The sequence below is a fragment of the Cannabis sativa genome, chromosome 6 (assembly GCF_029168945.1).
Source record: "Cannabis sativa cultivar Pink pepper isolate KNU-18-1 chromosome 6, ASM2916894v1, whole genome shotgun sequence".
Classification (NCBI taxonomy): Eukaryota; Viridiplantae; Streptophyta; class Magnoliopsida; order Rosales; family Cannabaceae; genus Cannabis; species Cannabis sativa.
The window spans coordinates 71927684-71948204 of NC_083606.1; the positions used below are offsets into that span (position 1 = coordinate 71927684).

The window sequence follows — 20521 nt, forward strand, 5'->3', positions numbered from 1 at the left end:
TGGTATATTCATCGGAAATGCCCAACTTTATGGATACTTACAGACACATATGTAAGAACAATTCTAGGGATTCCCCCACCAAAACACTATAAATACCCCCTCAAAGCTCATTTAATGGGGTCGGAGAATCTTGGCTGCTTAAGAGCAAGAAGAGAAAAAACTCACCAAGAACATTCTTTGTATTAAAGAGAGAAACATTCTCCCAAGTGTAAAATCTGTATTAAAGATATCCATAAATAGCAGTGGCTCGTGGACTAAGGCTCATTAACGCCCCAACCACGTAAAAAGTCTTCATCTCGCTTTCTTACAGCTCATCATTATATTCATATTTTACTGGTTGCCGAAAACCTCGGTCAACAAAAACATAAAAGAATAGTAATTTTGAAAATTTCCCTAATTATATATCATTGTGTGTAGAAAGTTTATATAATTTAAGTGTGTCTCAATTATTATTCGTATATAAGATAAATACTAAAAGGTATCAGTAGTGTCTACACCTAAAATATCATATCGTTATTGGTGTAATTAAGTATTAAGTTTCACTAGGGATAGAGGCAAAAATTGTTTGTAAGGGGGCCAAAGTGCAAAACAAAAGTATTTTAGTGGGGCCAAAAAATAAATTTTTAATAAAATATAATAATAAAATTACAAAATTATAACTAAAAAAATTAAAAAAAAAAAAAAAAATTTGGGGCCAAAGCCCTCATATTATAACATATATAAAAATTGAGATAATTATTTTGAGTAATATAAATTTTCTTTTGATAAAAACAAAAGATGTGCGTACTATAAAATTTGATCTAACATAATAACGTATCTCATACTAATAGAGTAAGTAAAACACTTATATTTAAAGTAACTCTTGACTATTTTTTCAATGTGGGATATAGGTTGATATCCCAATAATCCTCCTCTCAAACCAAGGACTACATTGTCTCCTTTTAAACAAAGTCATCTTGCACCGCCGCTATTACCAAACCGAAAACATCTCCTGACTTTTAACATTGTTAAGAAGACTTTCAACACAAAGTGTCAAACATATATTTTCATTTTTAACTGCCATAATTATCAATAAAATACACTACCTAACCATCACAACATCAAGTAGATTTTTGATACAAGGCACCTCTCTATGTATTTTCAACACTACTATTGACTAATGACTTGAGTTTAAACATAGGAGCTGGTTCGGAATATTGGATCTTTGACCAGCCAATGGTCTCTTATAACTTATAGCCCATAAAAATCAACTAAAATGGCATAATGGGCTCTTTATATGAGTTTGTACTTTTTGTTGAGATAATGTTTTTGGGCCCAATAAATTTATGAGCTTAATCTGTTGGCCCATTTCTTATTGATATATGAGCAAAACTTTATTTAATTTCATTTTCCGGCAACAAACTTAACCTACATTATTATTAGTTTTTTTTTTTTTTTATTGTATTGCAATAAATCAAACCAATTATAAACTATCAGCACCTTTTAAAAAAGCCTGATAATCTATATAAAACTCACCTTACTTTACATAAGATAATAAAACTAAACTCTGTCTTCTCTACTAACATGTTTAGTCCAAATCAATAAAATTCTACTTTTAACACTATTCAATCTTATTAGCTCTTGAAACCGTAAAATTTCATTTCGAGTTCGCTACAAATAGTAAACTAAAGAAGCCAGGATAGCTGAAAAACAACTCCTTTTGAGTTTACTCATCTTGGACCGAGCTATCTACCTATAAAGTGCAACAAGAATGCTAGAACGAGTGTGACATTCAACCCACTCTTTAGTAGGGGTGTTCACAAATTATCCGATCCAATCCAATCCGCACGATCCAATCCAATCCAATCCGCAAAATGTGGATATCCGCACTTGTGCGGATTGGATTGGATTGAAAAAACTAAAATCCGCACTTATGCGGATTGGATGTTGTTTGACCTCAAAAAGTAACCGATCCAATCCAATCCGCACTTAATTATATATATTTTAAAAAATATAATATATAATATATATTAATTAAAAAAAGACACAAACTTTTAATTTTTTAATCTTTTTTAGTAATATATTGAGTTGGTGCATTTTATTTATTTCATAATAAAAAAACACAAGAAAAATAATTCTTATTCACATAGACATATACATATAAATTTAAATATATATACTAACTTATTTATTTTAGTAATAGATACATATATATTTTAGTATAAATCTAAAGATAAGTACATATATATTGATATATATGTATATTAGTTTGATTTGTATATAAATAGAGATGGAAATAGATTATTATTGGAATTTAAGAAACAATAGTCTTTTTTTAATTTTTTTTCTATGAAATATTAAATAATTTATTAGTAAAAAAATAACCGATCTAAAATAACCGATCCAATCCGCACTATTGCGGATCGGATTGGATTGGATTTAAACTCTTATGCGGATCGGATTGGATCCAAAATATGAAATCCGCACTTAGTGCGGATTGGATGTTGTGTGACCAAAAAAGTGCGGATTGGATCAGATGAACACCCCTACTCTTTAGCAGCCCTTAAATAATTCATACTCATAGTACAATTAAAAAAGAGATAGTTTATGTTTGGAGATTCCAAACCATGAATTTAATCAATCTATCTCGTGTTTTCAGTTTGTTTTGAATAGCCAATCAAGAAATAATAGCATGTTTTGGACTATTAAATCTATGCCATACCTCATTGCTCTATCTAACTCTTTCATTCTTTGGGTGAATCAAACGATATCCATCCTGATTGTTGTAGTGCTCTATCAAACGATGATGTTGCTCCATTAAATCCTGAAATACATCCTTGACAACCACTACTTTCCTCCAGTACCAACTACTCTGCTTAGGTGCAGTAAGCCCACCAATCCTCACTTTTTATGTATACACTATGGACCCATTTGACCCATAGATCATCTTTTTTAGAGGTAATGGTCCAAACATATTTTCCCATGACAGCTGTATATTCCAAGCTACAATATTCCTCAGACCAAGACCATTCACCTTTTTTATTTTACAAATTGATTCCCAAGTTATACTTCCAGCCCTTGAACTGAACGCTTGTCCTTGCCATAGAAATCAACAGCAAATTGTATTTATAGCCTTTAGAATTTTTTTAGGAATCATAAGGATTTGACTCTAATAAATGTGTATCGAAATAAGAATTGATTTAATCAATGTGATTATTCCAACAAAGAATAGATTCCTTATGCTCCATTGTTTTATTCTTCCTACTATTTTATCAATTAGAATCTCACAATCTTTAGCTAAAATTCTAGAAGAGCAAATCGGTACACCAAGGTACTTAAAAGGTAATGTACTTCGTTAAAATCCTGAAATCATCACGACCCTCTGCACATCTTGCTCAGTCATACCTCCACAGTACATTGTAGTTTTCTCCTCATTCGAAAAGAGACCCGAAGATTGAGAAAAGAGCTTCACGCCTTGTAACACAAAATAATGGACTTGAAATCACAATTACAAAAAAGAAGTACATCATCAGCAAAACACAAGTGATTTAGACCCATCTCCACACATCTATCATGAAACTTAAAATCCTTTAGTAGCCAACTCTCTTCATAACTCAAGATAGATATTCCATGCCAAGAAAAAAAAGAAGCAGTGAAATTGAATCTCCCTGTCTCAAACTTCTTTGTACTTTAAAAAAACTATGTATTTCTCCATTAAACATAAAGGAGAAATGAGGTGTTCTAACACAATTCATGATAAGCATTATAAAAGCACTTGAAAACTAGAAAGCCTCAAGCATTTCTTCAAGGAATCCCCATTCTAATGTTACATAAGCTTTTCTCAGGTCAAGTTTAATCATACAACTTGGTTTACAATTTTTCCTTCCATAATGTCTAACCAAGTTTTGACAAATCATAATGTTGTGCGCTATGAATCTTCCATGTACAAATTTGCCTTTATTTTGAGCAACAAGATGAGGAAGAATCAATTTGAGCCAAGCGCAATAGGCCTATAATCACTAATAGTTTTTTTTAGGACATTTACTCTTTAGCATTAGAGTTATCATTGTTGAATTAATTTTCTTTAAAATGTTACCCGAATGAAGGAAGGATATCACAACTTCAGTTAAACTTGCCCTAACAATGTCCCAACAATCCTAATAGAAAAAACTACCATAACTATTTGGCCCTGATGTTTTAATGCCTAGAATAGAAACACTGCCCTCTTCACCAACTTGGTCATTTGTCACCATCAAATCAACCAAATCTTACTATGACTTTACTCACCTTTGTCATGTCAACCATTTTAGAATTGAAATACTATGATAACTTTAAAGAAAAACATCAGTTTCATCACCTGGATTGTCTACCAATGTCCCTCAAGCAGAGATAACAGAATAAATTATGTTTTACAGCTTTCTGTCACGATACTAGCATGAAATGAATATGTGTTTACTTTAGTATCAGATTAAAAAAAAAAAGTGTCTAGTTTGGTTATTTGTTAATTCTTTAGTTTTGAGCATAACATAGGCTTGAGTTGGTAGATGGGGACTTTGCATATTTTTAAGTTTTTCTTTCAATATTGCTTTCAAATTTTGCCCAATAATTAAATTGGTACATAAATACAAAAATAAAGAAAAATATTAGTATTTGTTGTCCATTATAAGTATCCTAACTTACATTATACATACATGAATTGTGGCGTGTATGGTATCCCTTGTTCCTTGTCCCTTGGTATTTTTGTTATACAAATAATGAGAAAGGGAAACATTGTGTTTGGATATGAACTATGGACTATAGAATATGGAGTGAGATAATGAAAATTAGGAAGAAAATTCAAAATAAGCAAGGTGAGTGGGAGCCCATCTCTCTTGAAGTAGGGTGGTGCGGGCCTTAGTAATTATAGTATTCTTTCCTAAGGTTGGGGAGGTTGTGTCCTTATTGGTGGTCAAATTTTCTCCCATGAAAATTAGAGTTTTTTTGTTATTGTGAATTCCTATTTGGCACCATCACGGCGATGTGGCGTTTAATTATTAATTAGTAGTTTTTTTATATTATTTAAGTCCCAATACTAAAAAGTATCAATAGTAATTTAATACTTTTTGTGGTACTTGGTATCTTAATAGCATCTCTAATGATAGCATTTTTTAAAGATGTTAAAAATTTATACATCATCTAAAAATATAATATTTTATTTTATCTATTTTTTACATCTTTTTTCTCACTCTTACTTTTAAAACCATCTTTAATGGGAGATGTAAATATTGTGTTATATTTAGCACAAAAAGTAGTTTTGTAGTAAATTTACACCAAATTTTAGCTTTGTGCTCCAATGCACAATTGCAAAATTTTGATGTAAAATTTAATATCTAATTAATCTTTTATTAAAAAAAATAAAATCTAATAACTTTATAATTAATTTTATTATTATTTTAATATGTAAGAGAATATAAAAATAATATAAATATTTCATAATTTAATCTGATAGTTAAATATACTAATAAAATAATAAAAATGATATAAATGTAAATAAAAAAGTAGTACATTTATTGTGGTTTAAAATTTGTTGTGTGCCAAATTTACATCACTTTTTGGCACACCATTGGATCACACTTTTTGTTAAATGAGCTATATTTTAGCTTTTCACCATTTATTCACACCTCTATTGGAGATACTCTAAAAATACTCCAATGTGTAGTACTCTTCAAAAATACTATAATTATAATCTTATACATTATTATTCAATATATATCTTAATTTTTAGCTACAATAATTTTTTAGTTTTGATTTTTTATTAAAAAAAATAAATAGCATCAATGCTACTGCATAACATTTATGTAAATTTCTAGAATGACATCATTTTTCTCCAATGGTATAATATCTCAAAATTTTGTCATATGATATGTCCAGCTCAGCAAATATCCTTAAAAATTTTATCATTGGAGATGCTCTAATATATCTTTAACATTTCTTTCTTATGTCATCTTAAATTAGTAATAGTGACCAAGTTTGATACTCTTTCTTCATAAAATAAATACTAAATAATTTTATAGTGCACTTCCAATAAATAGTGTATCGATGACCTTTTTTTCATCTTTGCACTTGTTAAGATATTGCACATTAATAGAGAAAATTAAAATGTATTACAACTCTACTATAAAATATAATACAAAAATAATATAAGAAATTGATTAAATAGATGTTACAACACACATATATTGTATATAAAAATAGTAGAAGAGAAGATACACAAAATCTATTATATAGCACTAATATAATAAAAGAAGAATATATATGTATATACTCACTTACAATGCGTAGATTAGTGGGAATGAGCATGACTTGAACAATGTATAATTATCACATTTGTTCAAAAACTTATTTCTCCTATTTCTAAGGCTTTAAGGGAGTTACTCTAAGAAATAAGTTTGAGAATTATCAAGCCTTAAAATTTTCTAGCAAAATATTCTTTTGATTGAAAACTTCATCATAATTTAAACACCTTAGACCTCTTTATACAGTGTTTAAGATATCAATATTTTAACCACTTAAGGTTAGTTCAAGAGGCCATAGGTAGGTGTGTGAGTGTTAGAGGTCCTGGGTTCGAGTCCAGGTAAAACATGATTGTAATATATAAACGCTTAAATAAAAAAAAAAAAAAATAGGATATCACTATTTGAACCTCTAAATCATGCCTCCTGAGCTATCTAACTCTTCATTGAATGAAATTGGTCTAAAATTCTTAAATTCAATAATCTTAATAGTTTAAGAAAAATTTTAACGGCCAAAAAATATAATTTAATATATGTTAAAATCATTTGACAAAAATTGTAATTAACTAAAAAATATATAACTATTTAAATATCGAAATAGTGCAACAATTCATATTTGTTTTTGTTTTTTTGGAGTGCATCGAAATAGCACCTTATAGTATATAGATTTTTTTTGTTTTAAGTTATTGTTGAATTTTATTAGAGAGTTGTTCATATTAGGTGTTATAATAAGAAAAAGAGGAGGTGACACGACGTCGTTGTCGCATTTGGTGTATACCTACATTTTGCAGTTGCGGTTCTCATCTTATCTCTTGTCTTAATGAGCATAAGACAGTCCATAATGGGCCATAAAGCCCATAACCATCACCATCGCCATGGCCCATGGCCTCATTCATTCCCAATAATGCCCTTGCCTTGCCGTGACCTCTATGCTCTCTATTATAGTATACAACTCTTTTTAATTGTCAAGTACTCAAATATTTTATTTATTTTTTAATTTAGGATGATATCATTGCAGATTATATACTCAATATATTATTAGGGATATGATTTTGTTCCGTGATTGTACTTTCATGGAATGCATTCCGTGATGTACGGCAACCGTCAGATGAGGGACTTATTTGATCTGACGGTTGAGATTGATCTAGGGGTAATTAGGGTTAAAAAGTAGAAACGTACCCTGACACTCATTTAATGTACTCCGAGACCCAACTAATATACCACGGAATACATTCCGTAAAAGTACATCACGGGACAAAATCGTATCCCTATATTATTATTCAAATTATTAAAATGTATGTTTCAATCTATTGATGAAGAATATTTGTTTAATCGGTTCTCATATTTCATCATAATATGGTCTAATATGCTTTTCAAATTATAATATTACAATCCTACAAAAGAAAAGGGAAATTTAGATGGTATACTTTTGTTATTTTTTTATAAAAATTACTGTCAGATGGTATTTTTTACATTTTCACTGTGTATTTTTATAAGTTTCATATTGCAATATACATTGTTAAGTTTTCACTGGTATTTTTTAGTTGTTCTACTGCTGTTTTGAGTTGTTCTGTTTTGTGTTTTACTAGTGTTTTATAAAAACACGGTATTTTTAAAAAAAAATTTATGTGACAATATTTTTGTAAAAATTAACTCAAATTCCAGTATTTTTGTAAGTTTCTCAAAAAATAAAAATTGAGCTTTGACTAGGAAAATAAAACGACAAGGAAAACGAAATATCATTTTCTCCACGTCTAATAATATTTATTACATTATTATAATTTTTTTTAAATAAACGTAGATTTTATTAAGGCTAATTAGAAATTTTTTCCCCTGAACTTTGACATGTACTAAATCGTGCCCCCTGAACTTTTTTGGCTGTTAAAAATTCCCCCCGAACTATTAAGATTGTTAAATTTAAGGACTTTTGTCTAATTTTAGTAAAAAATTCTAACATGGATGAAAGTTCAAGGGGCATGATTTACTACATAAAAAAGTTTGAGGGACATGATTTGGTAGATATCAAACTTTGGGGAGCATGGTTTAGTACATAAACAATTACTGAAACAGTAAAATTGAATGAAATTAGACAGAAGTCCTTAAATTTAACAATCTCAATAGTTCGAGGGGAATTTTTAACGGCCAAAAAAGTTCAGGGGGCACGATTTACTACATGTCAAAGTTCAGGGGAAAAAATTACTAATTAGCCTTTTATTAATAAGAAGAATCGTCCTATTACAATAGAAAATAATTGAGTGAAAGTATAATTATTTATTTCTCGTGTAATAATTTATTACTTTATTATAATTTTTTCTTAAATAAAAGTAAACTTTATTAATAAGAAGAATCGTCCCATTAATAATTAATTACAATAGAAAATAATTCAGCGGGAGCATAATTATTTATTCAATTTGTAATAATTTTTCTTAACCTATTATAATTGGTTTTTCATGACTGCAAAAAGATCAAATATAGTACTTTAAGGATATTCAAAATACTAGTGAAAAATATGATTAGATTAAAGGAAAATTTATTTATTTGTACCTTATAAAGTTATAAGTGTATACTTTTATATTAAAAAATAATTAATTTAATTTAATTTTTAAAAATAACTTTTAATATTTTTTTTTTAAAAAAAAATCACTTTATGTTCTTTTAATATTAATAGTTAGTTTTATTTTATATTTATTTTCATAATTTTTTTTTTTAAAAATTATGTATGATTTATTTTAATAAAATTTCATCTAATTTTTTATCTTAATATATGAAATATATTTTATTTTTATTTTATAGATATATTCTTTTAAAAAATATGAGAAGGAAGAAAAAAATTAATACAAATTAAAGATATATATTTTATACAAAATAAAAATTATTTAGGGGAATTATCCTATATATTATTTTTTTAATTTTTTTTTAAATTTACGGTTTGAGTTTCTAAAGTAGTTACAGCACTAGTTGTAATAGGATTTCTGTACGATTTTTTGTTATAATTTAGGTTGCAGCACTAATTGCAATAGGGTTTCTATGTAGAATTTCGTAAAAATACACAAAAAAAAACTGTTTTGAAGTGTAAAAATAAAAAAAATTTAATTATTTAAATAAAGTGCATTTATAACTTTATGGACTATAAATAAGTTTTTTTAATTAAATGTAACTTTTTTTAAATTACTGTTTTGCACTCATATATAGGCAACTATTATTTTTTATTTATACATGTATATAACACTCCCATGTATTATTTAGAAAGAACCTAAAAAAATAAACAATGTAATACCAAATAACGTTTGGACTTTATATCCTCATTATTGAGTGAAATAATTTGCATACCAAATAACCCATAAATAATTATTTTCAGAAAAAAAGGAGACTGTTCTAACTATAGATACATATTGAAACTTTTCTCCATGGTAAATTATCCAATAAGTAATTCCTGATGCGAGAGGTGTATCAATGCAATGTGTCACGGGCTCACCTTTTCAGGCAGCGGAACACCCGTGCGACACCTTGACTTTTCTAAGCCAAGGTCAGCCTTCCAACCATCCGAGTAACAATGGGCTCATTTTTCGCGCGACCGTGTGCCTCGTGCACACTTCCGTCTCTTGAACAACTCCCGCCGAGTCATGCTCGCAAGCATCCATGAGTGCATCCATGCATCGAGGCTCTCTAGCCAAGATACTCACACTGTCCATAGGTTCCCACATTGGTAAGACAAATCCCAACACCGATGCTCACCTTGTCACTCGTGACCAAGGTAAACTGTGTGGCAAGATGCCAACACCAAATCAACGTGCCAATGCTTCTATCATGCCCCATTCGATACTGTCCGAATAGTCTCCCTCGTCGCCCAAGGACTCCCATACGTCCATGGACCAATCCTCAAGGCGCCATGCCTCCACGCATCTTGGCAGGCCCTTGAGACAAGCCACCAAACTAGTTGCATACATTAGACCTCTGTCCCTTTCCAACATGGTGCATCCGTCCCATGCGCGTATGCAAACTAGCTCACGAATGACTACCCGTGTCATCTCATGTTAAGACTCGTGGCCTAGGCGCACCACGACGTCTCTTTGAGGATCTAGGCCACGTCCCGTGCAAGCGGCATACCGGCAAGCCAAGGGAAACGTACCATTGAACCTCTGGTAGCTTTCTTCGACGCACTACCGGGTCGGCCCAATAGTGTCCATGAGTACTCCAACTCTTGGAGACATATGAGTCCCCTCGTGGTCCTCATATGCCCGCCCTACCAGTCCCCACTGACTAGTAGTAGCTCACTTAGCACCAAGGTGCAAGGAGTGGTGGAGAGCTGACACTAGAGTACCCCCCTTAAAGAGCATTCTGAGCTTTTAGCCTTCTACCAGGAACATAGATGATTTTTACTCTGTAGACATATGGGAAGCACCATATACCAAATCACCTAGTTTCGCCAAACCGATCGCACCATTCTATTTGTAGACCCAAATAAATGGCGAATACCAAGTCCCGTTCCATTCCGGACAATATTGAAGATATTTACGAAAATGTCACTGCATACAAACTAAGCATCAGCATGCCACCTGCATGCAACACAACATGCGCCACCACTTGGCCAACTTGTGAGCATCACTTAGCTTGTAACGTGCCATCACAGACTCCACGTAACACAATGCAATGCACTCCTTTCTAAAAATAATTTTCTTAACAAGCAATGCATTGCTATAGGGCACCAAAATTCTTAGCACTTCTACGACATGACGTTATATAATTGGCTAACGATTCTCTATAATCTTTATTAAATTAAAAAGTATTGTTACTGTGCACCACTGCCCAATACTTTTTATAGGTGACACTTTATAATTAGTTAGTGATATTCTATAATACTATTTTGTTAGGAGAGTTTTCGGTACCTGTGGTACTTTTTTAATATTTTTCTAAATTAAAATAAGTGAAATCTGATATTGAATTACATGAATACCGATAATACACATCATAATCCAACGGTCAAACTTTCCCATCCCCACATTTTGATCCAACGGTCCAAAATCTTCCAACTAATCTATATATAAAAAGTACCATATTTCAAGGATTAAGACCCAAATCCCCTATTTTCTGCAACAACCAAAAAAAACTCAAAGCTTTCTCTCTCTAAAACCTCCCCAAAACCATGGCTTCCAATCCAAAACCCCACCAAGCTCTGATCTTTCTTCTCCTTCAACTCTTTTTCTTCTTAGTCTCTACAACCACCGGTACCTCATCTTCTTCTTCACCTCCGGCACCGACGGTCTTCGACATCCTCCCCCAATTCGGGCTTCCGAGTGGGCTCTTACCTGACTCAGTAATCAACTACACGCTCTCCGAAGACGGTCGATTCGTCGTCGTTTTGAACAACCCATGCTACATCGAGTTCGATTACTTGGTCTATTACGATAAAACCATCAAGGGTAAGCTAAGCTATGGATCGATTACCGAGCTTGAAGGGATTCAGGTCAGAAGATTCTTCTTGTGGCTTAGTGTGGATGAGATCAGAGTCGATTTACCTCCTTCGGATAGTATTTACTTCCAGGTTGGATTTATTAACAAGAAGCTTGATTTGGATCAGTTTAAGATAGTTCGTTCTTGCTATTTTGCTGCTACTGCCTCTGGTTGTGGTGGTGGTGGTGGTCTCCGTTCGTGGAAGCAATTTCTTGAGGTATTGTTATATAAATATGTGTGTATATATATTGATTGATTATTGAGATGTTATGAATTAGGAACACTTTGAAGAAAATCATCAATTTCATGATCAAACTCTTGAAATAGAAACTGTTCTGTTCATATTTTTAGAGTAGTTTTTAAAGAATTGATTTTTATAGTTTTCTTAATTTGGGTTTTTTTGTGTGGAGTTTTTAAAGGTCAAAGCTGTTTTAGTTGTTTATTGTTTTATCATGAAAGAGTTTAAGGGGACTGAGTTATATTCTAGTGGATATTCTAAGATGGGATTTGGTGAATGGATTAGAAGAGTTGAATAAATAGGCTACTGTTGACTTTTTGACTTTTATGTTTTGTTTGTCATCAGTGATATGTTACATAATATGATCTATCCTAATTAGGATTTTTGCCCTTAAAATTGAACATGTACTAAATTACTGAATTTTTCTAACTATTAAAAAATTCCTACTGAACTATTGAAATCCTTGAATTTAAGGATTTTTATCAAATTTTATTCAATTTTACTAATTCGGTGATTGTTGAAGTACTAAATTATTATCTATCAAATTATACTCTTCAAACTTTAACATGTACCAAATCATGTCTCTTGAACTTTTATCCATGTCAGACTTTCTTTACTAAAATTGGACAAAATTTTTTAAATCTAACAATTATAATAGATCAGGGGATTTTTAATGACTTTAAAAGTTCAGGGTATGGTTTGTTACATATTAAAGTTCGGAAAACAAAAATCCTAATTAGCTTATAATCTAAGAATTTAGCTCGTTGGATTGTTATAAACTCATTTGGAGATCTTATTGAATCGATCTGTTCAGCTCAAATTTGTGTCTTGAAACTCAAAATTAGGATAAATTTTTTGCTGTTCTTTCACTAGTTCTATAATGTCAATGTGAAGATATCTCAATGAAATGTACTTTTGGATTATAAATGCCTATAAATACATAAGGGATCTTTCTATATTGTTCTAGGAACATATTATGATTGAATTTTGTTTGACTGAACATCTACTCTCATTCTTCAGCTGTTGAGTTTGAGCATTTAAGCAAGTTCTCAATGCCTTGGCCTGCTTAATGACACAAAATTTTCTCTTATTCAAAACACATTGAAACTTTTCGATCCCTTAATGAATTATATATACTTTAACTTGTGCAGCTGTTGAGTTTGAGCATCTAAATATGTTCTCAATGCCTCGGCCTGTTTTAATGGCATAAAAAAATTCTGATTCGAAACACATTGAAACTTTTCGATCCCTTAATGAGCTCTATACTTGAAAGTTATCACTGGTTAGAAGACTTTAAATTGTGTCATTTTCTGATCTATTGCTTTCTGTGTTGTAAACTATTGCGATTTGCAGATTCCAGCCCCGAAGGAAGAGCTCGAGATGCTTATTACCGAGTAGGCATTAATAAGCCATATCCATATGCAAGTAAAGGGCTTTAAAAATCCCTTGTTTGGTTAGGTATATTTCATCCAAGAAAAAGAAAAGAATGTAATTGTGTAACATGCTTAATTTTCTATACATGTTACATAAAGCTGTATTTTAAAAGCTGTTATTAGTTATTAATACTACTGTATTTTACTAGTGAACTCTCCCAATTGTATAAAGTAAATCAGGTTAATGTACAACTTGGATTTAAGTTTCAATTAGTTGAAAAAAGACATAGACTTGTACTGTTTAGTTGGATAGTAAAGCATTCAGAGTATAATTAGTTAATGGTGAAAGAAAACCCATTGTACCAAAACATGAAAGTAGACTTGAATGATTATTATTAGTCCATCATTCTAACAAAGAAATGAAAAGATAAATAGTGTACATTCTAAAATCTTTTACAGTGCAGGGTTTAAAACTCACCACTTGGAAAGAAACTGGCCAACTTTCTTGATCTTTAAGATCATCTCCCTAAATGTTGTTTTATATTTGACACAAAAAGTGATTTTATCATACATTTGACAGCATTGTGCTCCCGTTTATAATTGAAGAACTTCCTTCCATTCTGAAAGAAAAAAGAAAGAAATAGTATTTTTATATAGTTTTCTTGTTATAGCAACGTGAAAATAATGGAAAAAAAAATAATATTTTATATTTTTGTAAAAAAAATTGTAAAAATATAAAAATAAATTAAAATTGTACGTTTATAAAAAATGTAAATTTTTTTGTTATTTTTGAGTATTTATGTAATAATCCCAATTTATTAATTATTTCATAAATACACAAAACAATAAAAAAAATACAAAAATACAGTTTCACGAAATTTTAAATATTTTTATGATTTTTTTAATTTTATTTACAGAAAATACGGTCTTCTTATATTATACTCTTGTTAATTTGTTGTTAATTTTTTGTAATGTGTATATTATTTTTTGTTGTTGTTTTGATGTTATTTTCATGTAATTTTTTTGTTGTTTTCGTGTTGTTTTTATGAAAAAATAAAATATATATAAAAAAAAATTCTTAAACAAAAAAATATAATTTTTTTACAAAAAAAAAAAAAATAGTGTTTGTAATTATTTTTTTTTTTTAAAAAAAAAAATACTGAAGGTAGGCTATATTATTACTTTTTTTTTTAAGTATTATTATTATTATTATTTTTTTTTATTTTACGAATGATAAATTATTGCCAACCACATTCGCTAAGGACAATATTATTTATGAATTAATAACTTCAAATACCTACCACAATAATAATGACAAAATACTTTTCAATTTTCATACGACAAATGCTATTAATTTTGTGTGTCTGATAAATAATTAAATTTAAATTATAAATAAATATTTAATTTTTTATATTAATAATACTTAAGTTATATTTTTGAAACTTCTATAAGTACCTACCCATTAAATGTCAAGTTATTATTCACGTCTCATTTTCTTATTGGTAGATTCAAATTAATTTTTAAATTAAAAATAAAAGTTAAATAACTTGGACCAATGAAAAATTGTCACGTGTCAATTTACTTGACACTTAACAATAAAATACTTACATAAGTTCTAAAATTATAACTTAAGTATTATTAATTACCGCCAAAAATTAAACTTAAATATTTATTTGTAACCGGGGTGTTAAACTTAAGTATTTATGATACAAATTACTCATTTTGTTTTCACATAACATAAGATTTTTGCCCTTTAAATTTGCCGTTAAGTATTCTTCCAAACTATTGAGGTTATTAGATTCAAGGAACTCTGTCAAATTTCATTTTATTTTACTAACATGATAATTTTCCAAGTGCTAAATAGTGCTCTCTTAATTTTGAAATCTATCAAATCGTACCTCTAAACTTTGACATATACCAAATTGTAATATTCCATCTTTAAGCCTCCATTGTGTACTCGCACGTTTCTTGAAAAACTTCACAGGAGGTCACCCATCTTGAAATTATCCCAAATCAAGCACGCTTAATTGTGGAATTTTTCCGTGATGAGCTACCAAAAAACAAGATGCACCTTATTGATATTGGCAGTACCAATCAATCAATTGAAGCTCTCTTCAGCTGTCTAGTCCCAAACCTACACAGTCTCAGAATCATCACACTTAACCTTCTCTAAGCAATGTGAGATTGGATATCTTACTTGGTATTTTTCTTGTTACAAGTCTCCATTGAGCCTTTACATCCACAGAATGATCTCTTATCAACGAATAAGACCAACACGACTGTTTTCAGCATACTTTGTCCTCACTCGCACGCTTTCGAGAAAACTTTCGAGGAGGTCACCTATCCTGAAATTACCCCAAGAAATACACCTTGTTAATATATGTAGTACCAATCAATCTACTTAAGTCCTCTTCAACTGTATAATCTCATACCCAAGGACGGAGGCACTTAAGCCATTGTGTAGGCTTAAGCCCTCACTCAATTTTATAATATATAAAAAAAATTTATGTTATATATATGCATTTAAATTTTTGTTTATTATAAATGTGTATTAAGCCCTCACTCAATTTGTTCCTACCCAATTTTAAAAGTAGTACTACTAAAATTTAACACCAAATTCAAAAAACAAAAAAAAAAACAATCAACACTTTTTTTTTTCTAAGCACCTATGTAACACTCTATTTAACATGCTTTTTTATTTCATTTAATTTTTATTCAAGCCCTTGAAAAAAAAAATATTTAAGACCTCACTGAACCGAATTTCTAACTCCGTCACTGCTCATACCTATTACCTACACAGTCTTAAAATCATCACACTTGACCTTCCCCAAGTAATGTAAAATTTCACAGCTTACCTAATATTTTTTCTTACGGATCACAAAATTACTGACTGCCACACAAATAATGACTCTTTAAAATTTCATTCACACCAAGCTTCTATTATTTGTTACATGTCGTTTGTGGAGAGCAAAAATGTTAGCTTTAAAAAAAGTTTAATAAACAATGAATTTTCAAAAATCATAAAATTAGGTGAACAAAATAGGTGTAAGCAAATTGGAATTTTTCACATTTTAAATATTAAACAAATATAACATAACGTGTCCATAAATATAACAACAACAATTCATTCTTCTTCAAAGTCAATCTCTTTCTTTACCCAAACTCAAAACACCATCAATGGCCTCCACCCTTACTCAAATCTCTCTCTTCTTCCTACTTTCAACCCTTTTCTCACAACCCCATTTCTCATCATCCCTCAGACTCCTCAGACTAAACTCCGACGACCCTCAATTCACTCCCACCCAATCAATCTCAGACGTCCACGACCTTCTCCCCAAATTCGGTCTCCCAAAGGGTCTTCTTCCCAACAATGTCAAATCTTACTCTCTTTCAGAAGACGGTAGCTTCAAGGTCGAGCTCCAAAGCCCTTGCTATGTCTACTTCGATCGACTTGTGTATTACGATAGGAAGATTACTGGGAAATTGAGTTATGGGTCTGTCTCTGATGTGACAGGAATTCAAGCCAAGAAGCTCTTTTTTTGGGTTTCTGTTACTAAGATTCATACTGATAAGGGTTCTGATAGTATTAGTTTTTATGTTGGGGCTTTGTCTGAGGATCTTCCTGCTTCGAAATTTGAAGAAATTCCTGGATGTAGGAGTAATGGTTGTAAATTGACTAATCCACAATCCATTTGAGCCTTTCAGGTATATTCATTCACTTATTATTTTATGATTATTTGAAGATTGTTTGTCTAGAAAGTTTTGTAATTTGATTGTAATGATGGGATTGTTTTGTTTGGCATGTTCATATTTTTGTGTTTGATATTGATGGTGGATTGGTGGGTTTATTTTGATTTTCTCTAACTTGATTTCTTTTGATGATGATTTCAAGATTATTTTTCTACAAAGTTTGGTAATTTTACTGTAATGATGGGATTGTTCTGTTTAGTTTGTTCATATTTTGATGTACATACACAGATATAGTATCTATATATTGACACATTCTGTGTTTGATATTGATTGTGGCCTTATTTGGTTTCAAAATTGCTTTCCTTTGATGATTTCAAGATTATTTGTCTACCAAGTTTAGTAATTTGACAGTAATGATGGGATTTTTTTTGGGCATCTTGATAGGCCATTAGAGATAGTAGATCATCAAAGATTGTATGAGTATATTAATGACCGACAATGAATTGAATTTCTTATTAGAATTAAGGCTAATTATGATTTTTGTCCCTTGAATTTTTAAGGTGTCACATTATTAAGATAGTTAGTCAATTCATTATCTGTCATTATTATACTCATACAATCTTTGATGATCTACTATCTCTAATGGCCTATCAAGATGGAACTTTCATCAATGTTAGACTTTTTTACTAAAATTGGACAAAAGTCCTTAAATCCAACAATCTCAATAGTTTATGGACATTTTTAACGACCTTTAAAGTTCAGGAGGCATGATTTGGTACATGTCAAAGTTTAGGAGGTAAAAATCCTAATTAACCTAGAATTAATGATATAAACACTAAACAGTTTTACTAAGTTGAAAGCAAGATTATGTTGTTAAAATTAACTAATGATCTTTACAGAACTCTCTATCTTAGTACCTTATTTTAAGTTGAATGTTTTGTTTCTTCTGCAGGGAATAGTTGTTCAGTTCAATCAATGGTGTTGGCAAACTGAAGTGTATAAGTACATATTTATATACTTTTGTTAGTCTTAGTTTGGTACTAAATGAGCTCTGTTATGCTAAGTTCACAATGTGCATTATGTTTCAATTTGAAACTGTGATTCCATTTGTGTCTATAAATTATATGTTATGTGTTCTTTATAATAAGCAACTATTAAGGCATTATTAGTTTAAGATCAAAAGTTATAGTTTTTGTTGAATTGACTTGAGAATTGGATAAGATTTTCTTAATGTTCATAGGAAAATATTCTCATTATTAGAGACAAACAAAATTGTTGAAAAGCAGAAACACCCAATAAATAGTCTAACCAAATTGGTAGATCAAAGAAGAAGAAGATTGTAACCAAAATGAACAATGTAAATTGACACAATTATTGGATTTTTAACTTTCAGGCATGATCAGAACCAAATCAAAAAGTTGGAGAATAATAAAGGTTCTTAATTGTTTTTTTTTTTTCAAAATCACAAATGAATTTAATTGTCAAAATCAATTCTAATACTGAATTTAGATTTACTAGGACCTTTTTTTAATGAAAAAATTACCCTAACAGGTACAGGGCATGCATAGGATTAAAATTCTAAAATGATTTAGGACAATATTAATTCAATACAATATTAAAATTTATTTAAACACATAATTATATATAAAAAATTAAGGAGTTTTTTTTTAATATTATACCTAAAATTAGTAATTTTTTCCTCCGAATTTTGACATGTACTAAATTAATCCCTGAACTTTTAAGGTCGTTAAAAATTCCCCTAAATTATGCCTATTGAAGGTTTTATTGGATTTTAATATTACCAAATTGTTGTGGATCATTACAAAAAACTACTACTTTTAGTGACAACTTATTAGTCACGACATAATTTCTTTGTGACTAAAGGTGACTTTTAGTCACAACAAAATGTTACTTGTGACTAAAACATAATATTTAGTTACAAGTTGTCACTAATTTAGTTTGTCACAACAAGTATTGTGACTGAAAATATGTTTAGTCACAACAAATTGTAATTTTTGTGACTAATACTTTTATCTACGGACCTTTTAGTCACAACATATGAATCATGATTTATAATTAGTAACAAATCTTTTACTTTTATTCACAAATTTTGTTGTGACTAAAAGTAAGATTTTTTGTAGTGGATATATGCATAACAAAGTTTTAAAAACACCATAAAATCAATCTTTTAAGTAATTTGTAAAAGTCTTAGGAGCTGTAGATTCTAACAGAGGTATCAGAATTGGTTTTTCGCAAGATTAAGATACAAATTGATTTAAGTGACAAGCAAGACTGGAATACTCAAGACGAGGTTAATACTCAAGTACTAGGAAGATTGGATCAAGAAGATGGCTTTGATCTATGTAATTTGGTGGATGTGCCACTAAATGATCAACCAGAACCCTAATTCTGATTTGAATTTTGAAAGATTCAATATGAGTAGTATTAAAACTGACATTGATAAATTTGATGGTTTAGGTGACTACAGAATATGGAGGAAGAAGATCAGGTCATTGTTAGCACAACATAAACTATTAAGGATGCTACAGGAACCCATTGAATGGCCTGAGAATACAACTATGATTCAACAGGAAGAATACGTAGAAATTGTAAGTGGAATCCTCATTTTCAATCTAAGTGATGTAATCATTAGATTGGTGGATAAAGAGACTCCATCAAGAATTTGGAGAAAATTGGAAGAGCGATTCCAGTAGAAGTCTCTAACTAATAAGATTTTTCTCAATGAGAGAATCTTTGAATTCAAGATGAATAGATCGAACAATCTTGAACAGAACCTTGATGAATTACTAAGGATGCATATTGAGTTGGCCAATTATGGAGAGAATGAATCGTTAAGTGATAAAAGCTAAGCAATCATCATCTTAAATTCTTTATTAGATTCTTACGGAGAAATTAAAAAAACTATTATGTATGTGTTTACTGATGTTTTCAGAAAACGAATTATTTAATATTGGAACTAAAGAAAATGTGATTAAACATATCAAATATGAAGAGAACACTCATAATTTTTATGTGGTTGAAGTGTTAATGAGTCTTAGTCTATGAGTCTGTATTATTATGAGATAGGCTAAAAAAGTCTAACGGATTACAATGAATATGAGCACCCTATTCTCTTCTCAATCTTGTGAGTTAAGAAATTCTTACCCTTTGCATGAAGGATTCAATGTGTATTTATAGAGTAATATAAGTCATACTTAGTTACCATTTCCCTCTAATGGGGAGTGTACAAATAATACATCACTCCGGGCTTATCAAGTGAAGTCCAACCCATGAGGCAATGACTGTATGCTTTAGCATGTTGATCAAGGTCATAGCTATTTATATTGTGTCCCTTGATTGTGGATAATTAATATGATATCAATTATTTGATCTTCAATTATATAGTTTCCTATTTTAACTTGATATTTATTCTATGTCCGAGATTTGAGGAAAGTGATTTCCTTAGTCTGCACGTAACAGTAAACGGGAAACTAAAACTGGCTTCTAGATACACACTA

The 20521-nt window shown here is 30.2% G+C and overlaps 2 protein-coding genes across 2 annotated transcripts; both read left to right on the plus strand.

The window, feature by feature from the left end:
• The first annotated feature begins 11251 nt into the window (after positions 1 to 11251).
• LOC115695899 (uncharacterized) lies at positions 11252 to 13526 on the plus strand. Its single transcript, XM_030623000.2, has 2 exons — positions 11252 to 11919; positions 13294 to 13526. Exons 1-2 carry the CDS (start codon positions 11395 to 11397, stop codon positions 13336 to 13338), a joined length of 570 nt encoding a protein of 189 aa, XP_030478860.2. The 5' UTR covers positions 11252 to 11394; the 3' UTR covers positions 13339 to 13526.
• Positions 13527 to 16416: 2890 nt separating this feature from the next.
• LOC115695903 (uncharacterized) lies at positions 16417 to 18203 on the plus strand. Its single transcript, XM_030623003.2, has 2 exons — positions 16417 to 17018; positions 17956 to 18203. Exon 1 carries the CDS (start codon positions 16491 to 16493, stop codon positions 17007 to 17009), a length of 519 nt encoding a protein of 172 aa, XP_030478863.1. The 5' UTR covers positions 16417 to 16490; the 3' UTR covers positions 17010 to 17018; positions 17956 to 18203.
• The last annotated feature ends 2318 nt before the right edge of the window (positions 18204 to 20521 follow it).

Excerpts from the sequence above, each read along its gene's own strand:
- LOC115695899 (XM_030623000.2), top strand. The coding sequence starts at position 11,395 with ATGGCTTCCAATCCAAAACCCCACCAAGCTCTGATCTTTCTTCTCCTT. Across the intron at positions 11,920-13,293 it reads CGTGGAAGCAATTTCTTGAG|ATTCCAGCCCCGAAGGAAGA; the intron begins GTATTGTTATAT and ends TGCGATTTGCAG.
- LOC115695903 (XM_030623003.2), top strand. The coding sequence starts at position 16,491 with ATGGCCTCCACCCTTACTCAAATCTCTCTCTTCTTCCTACTTTCAACC.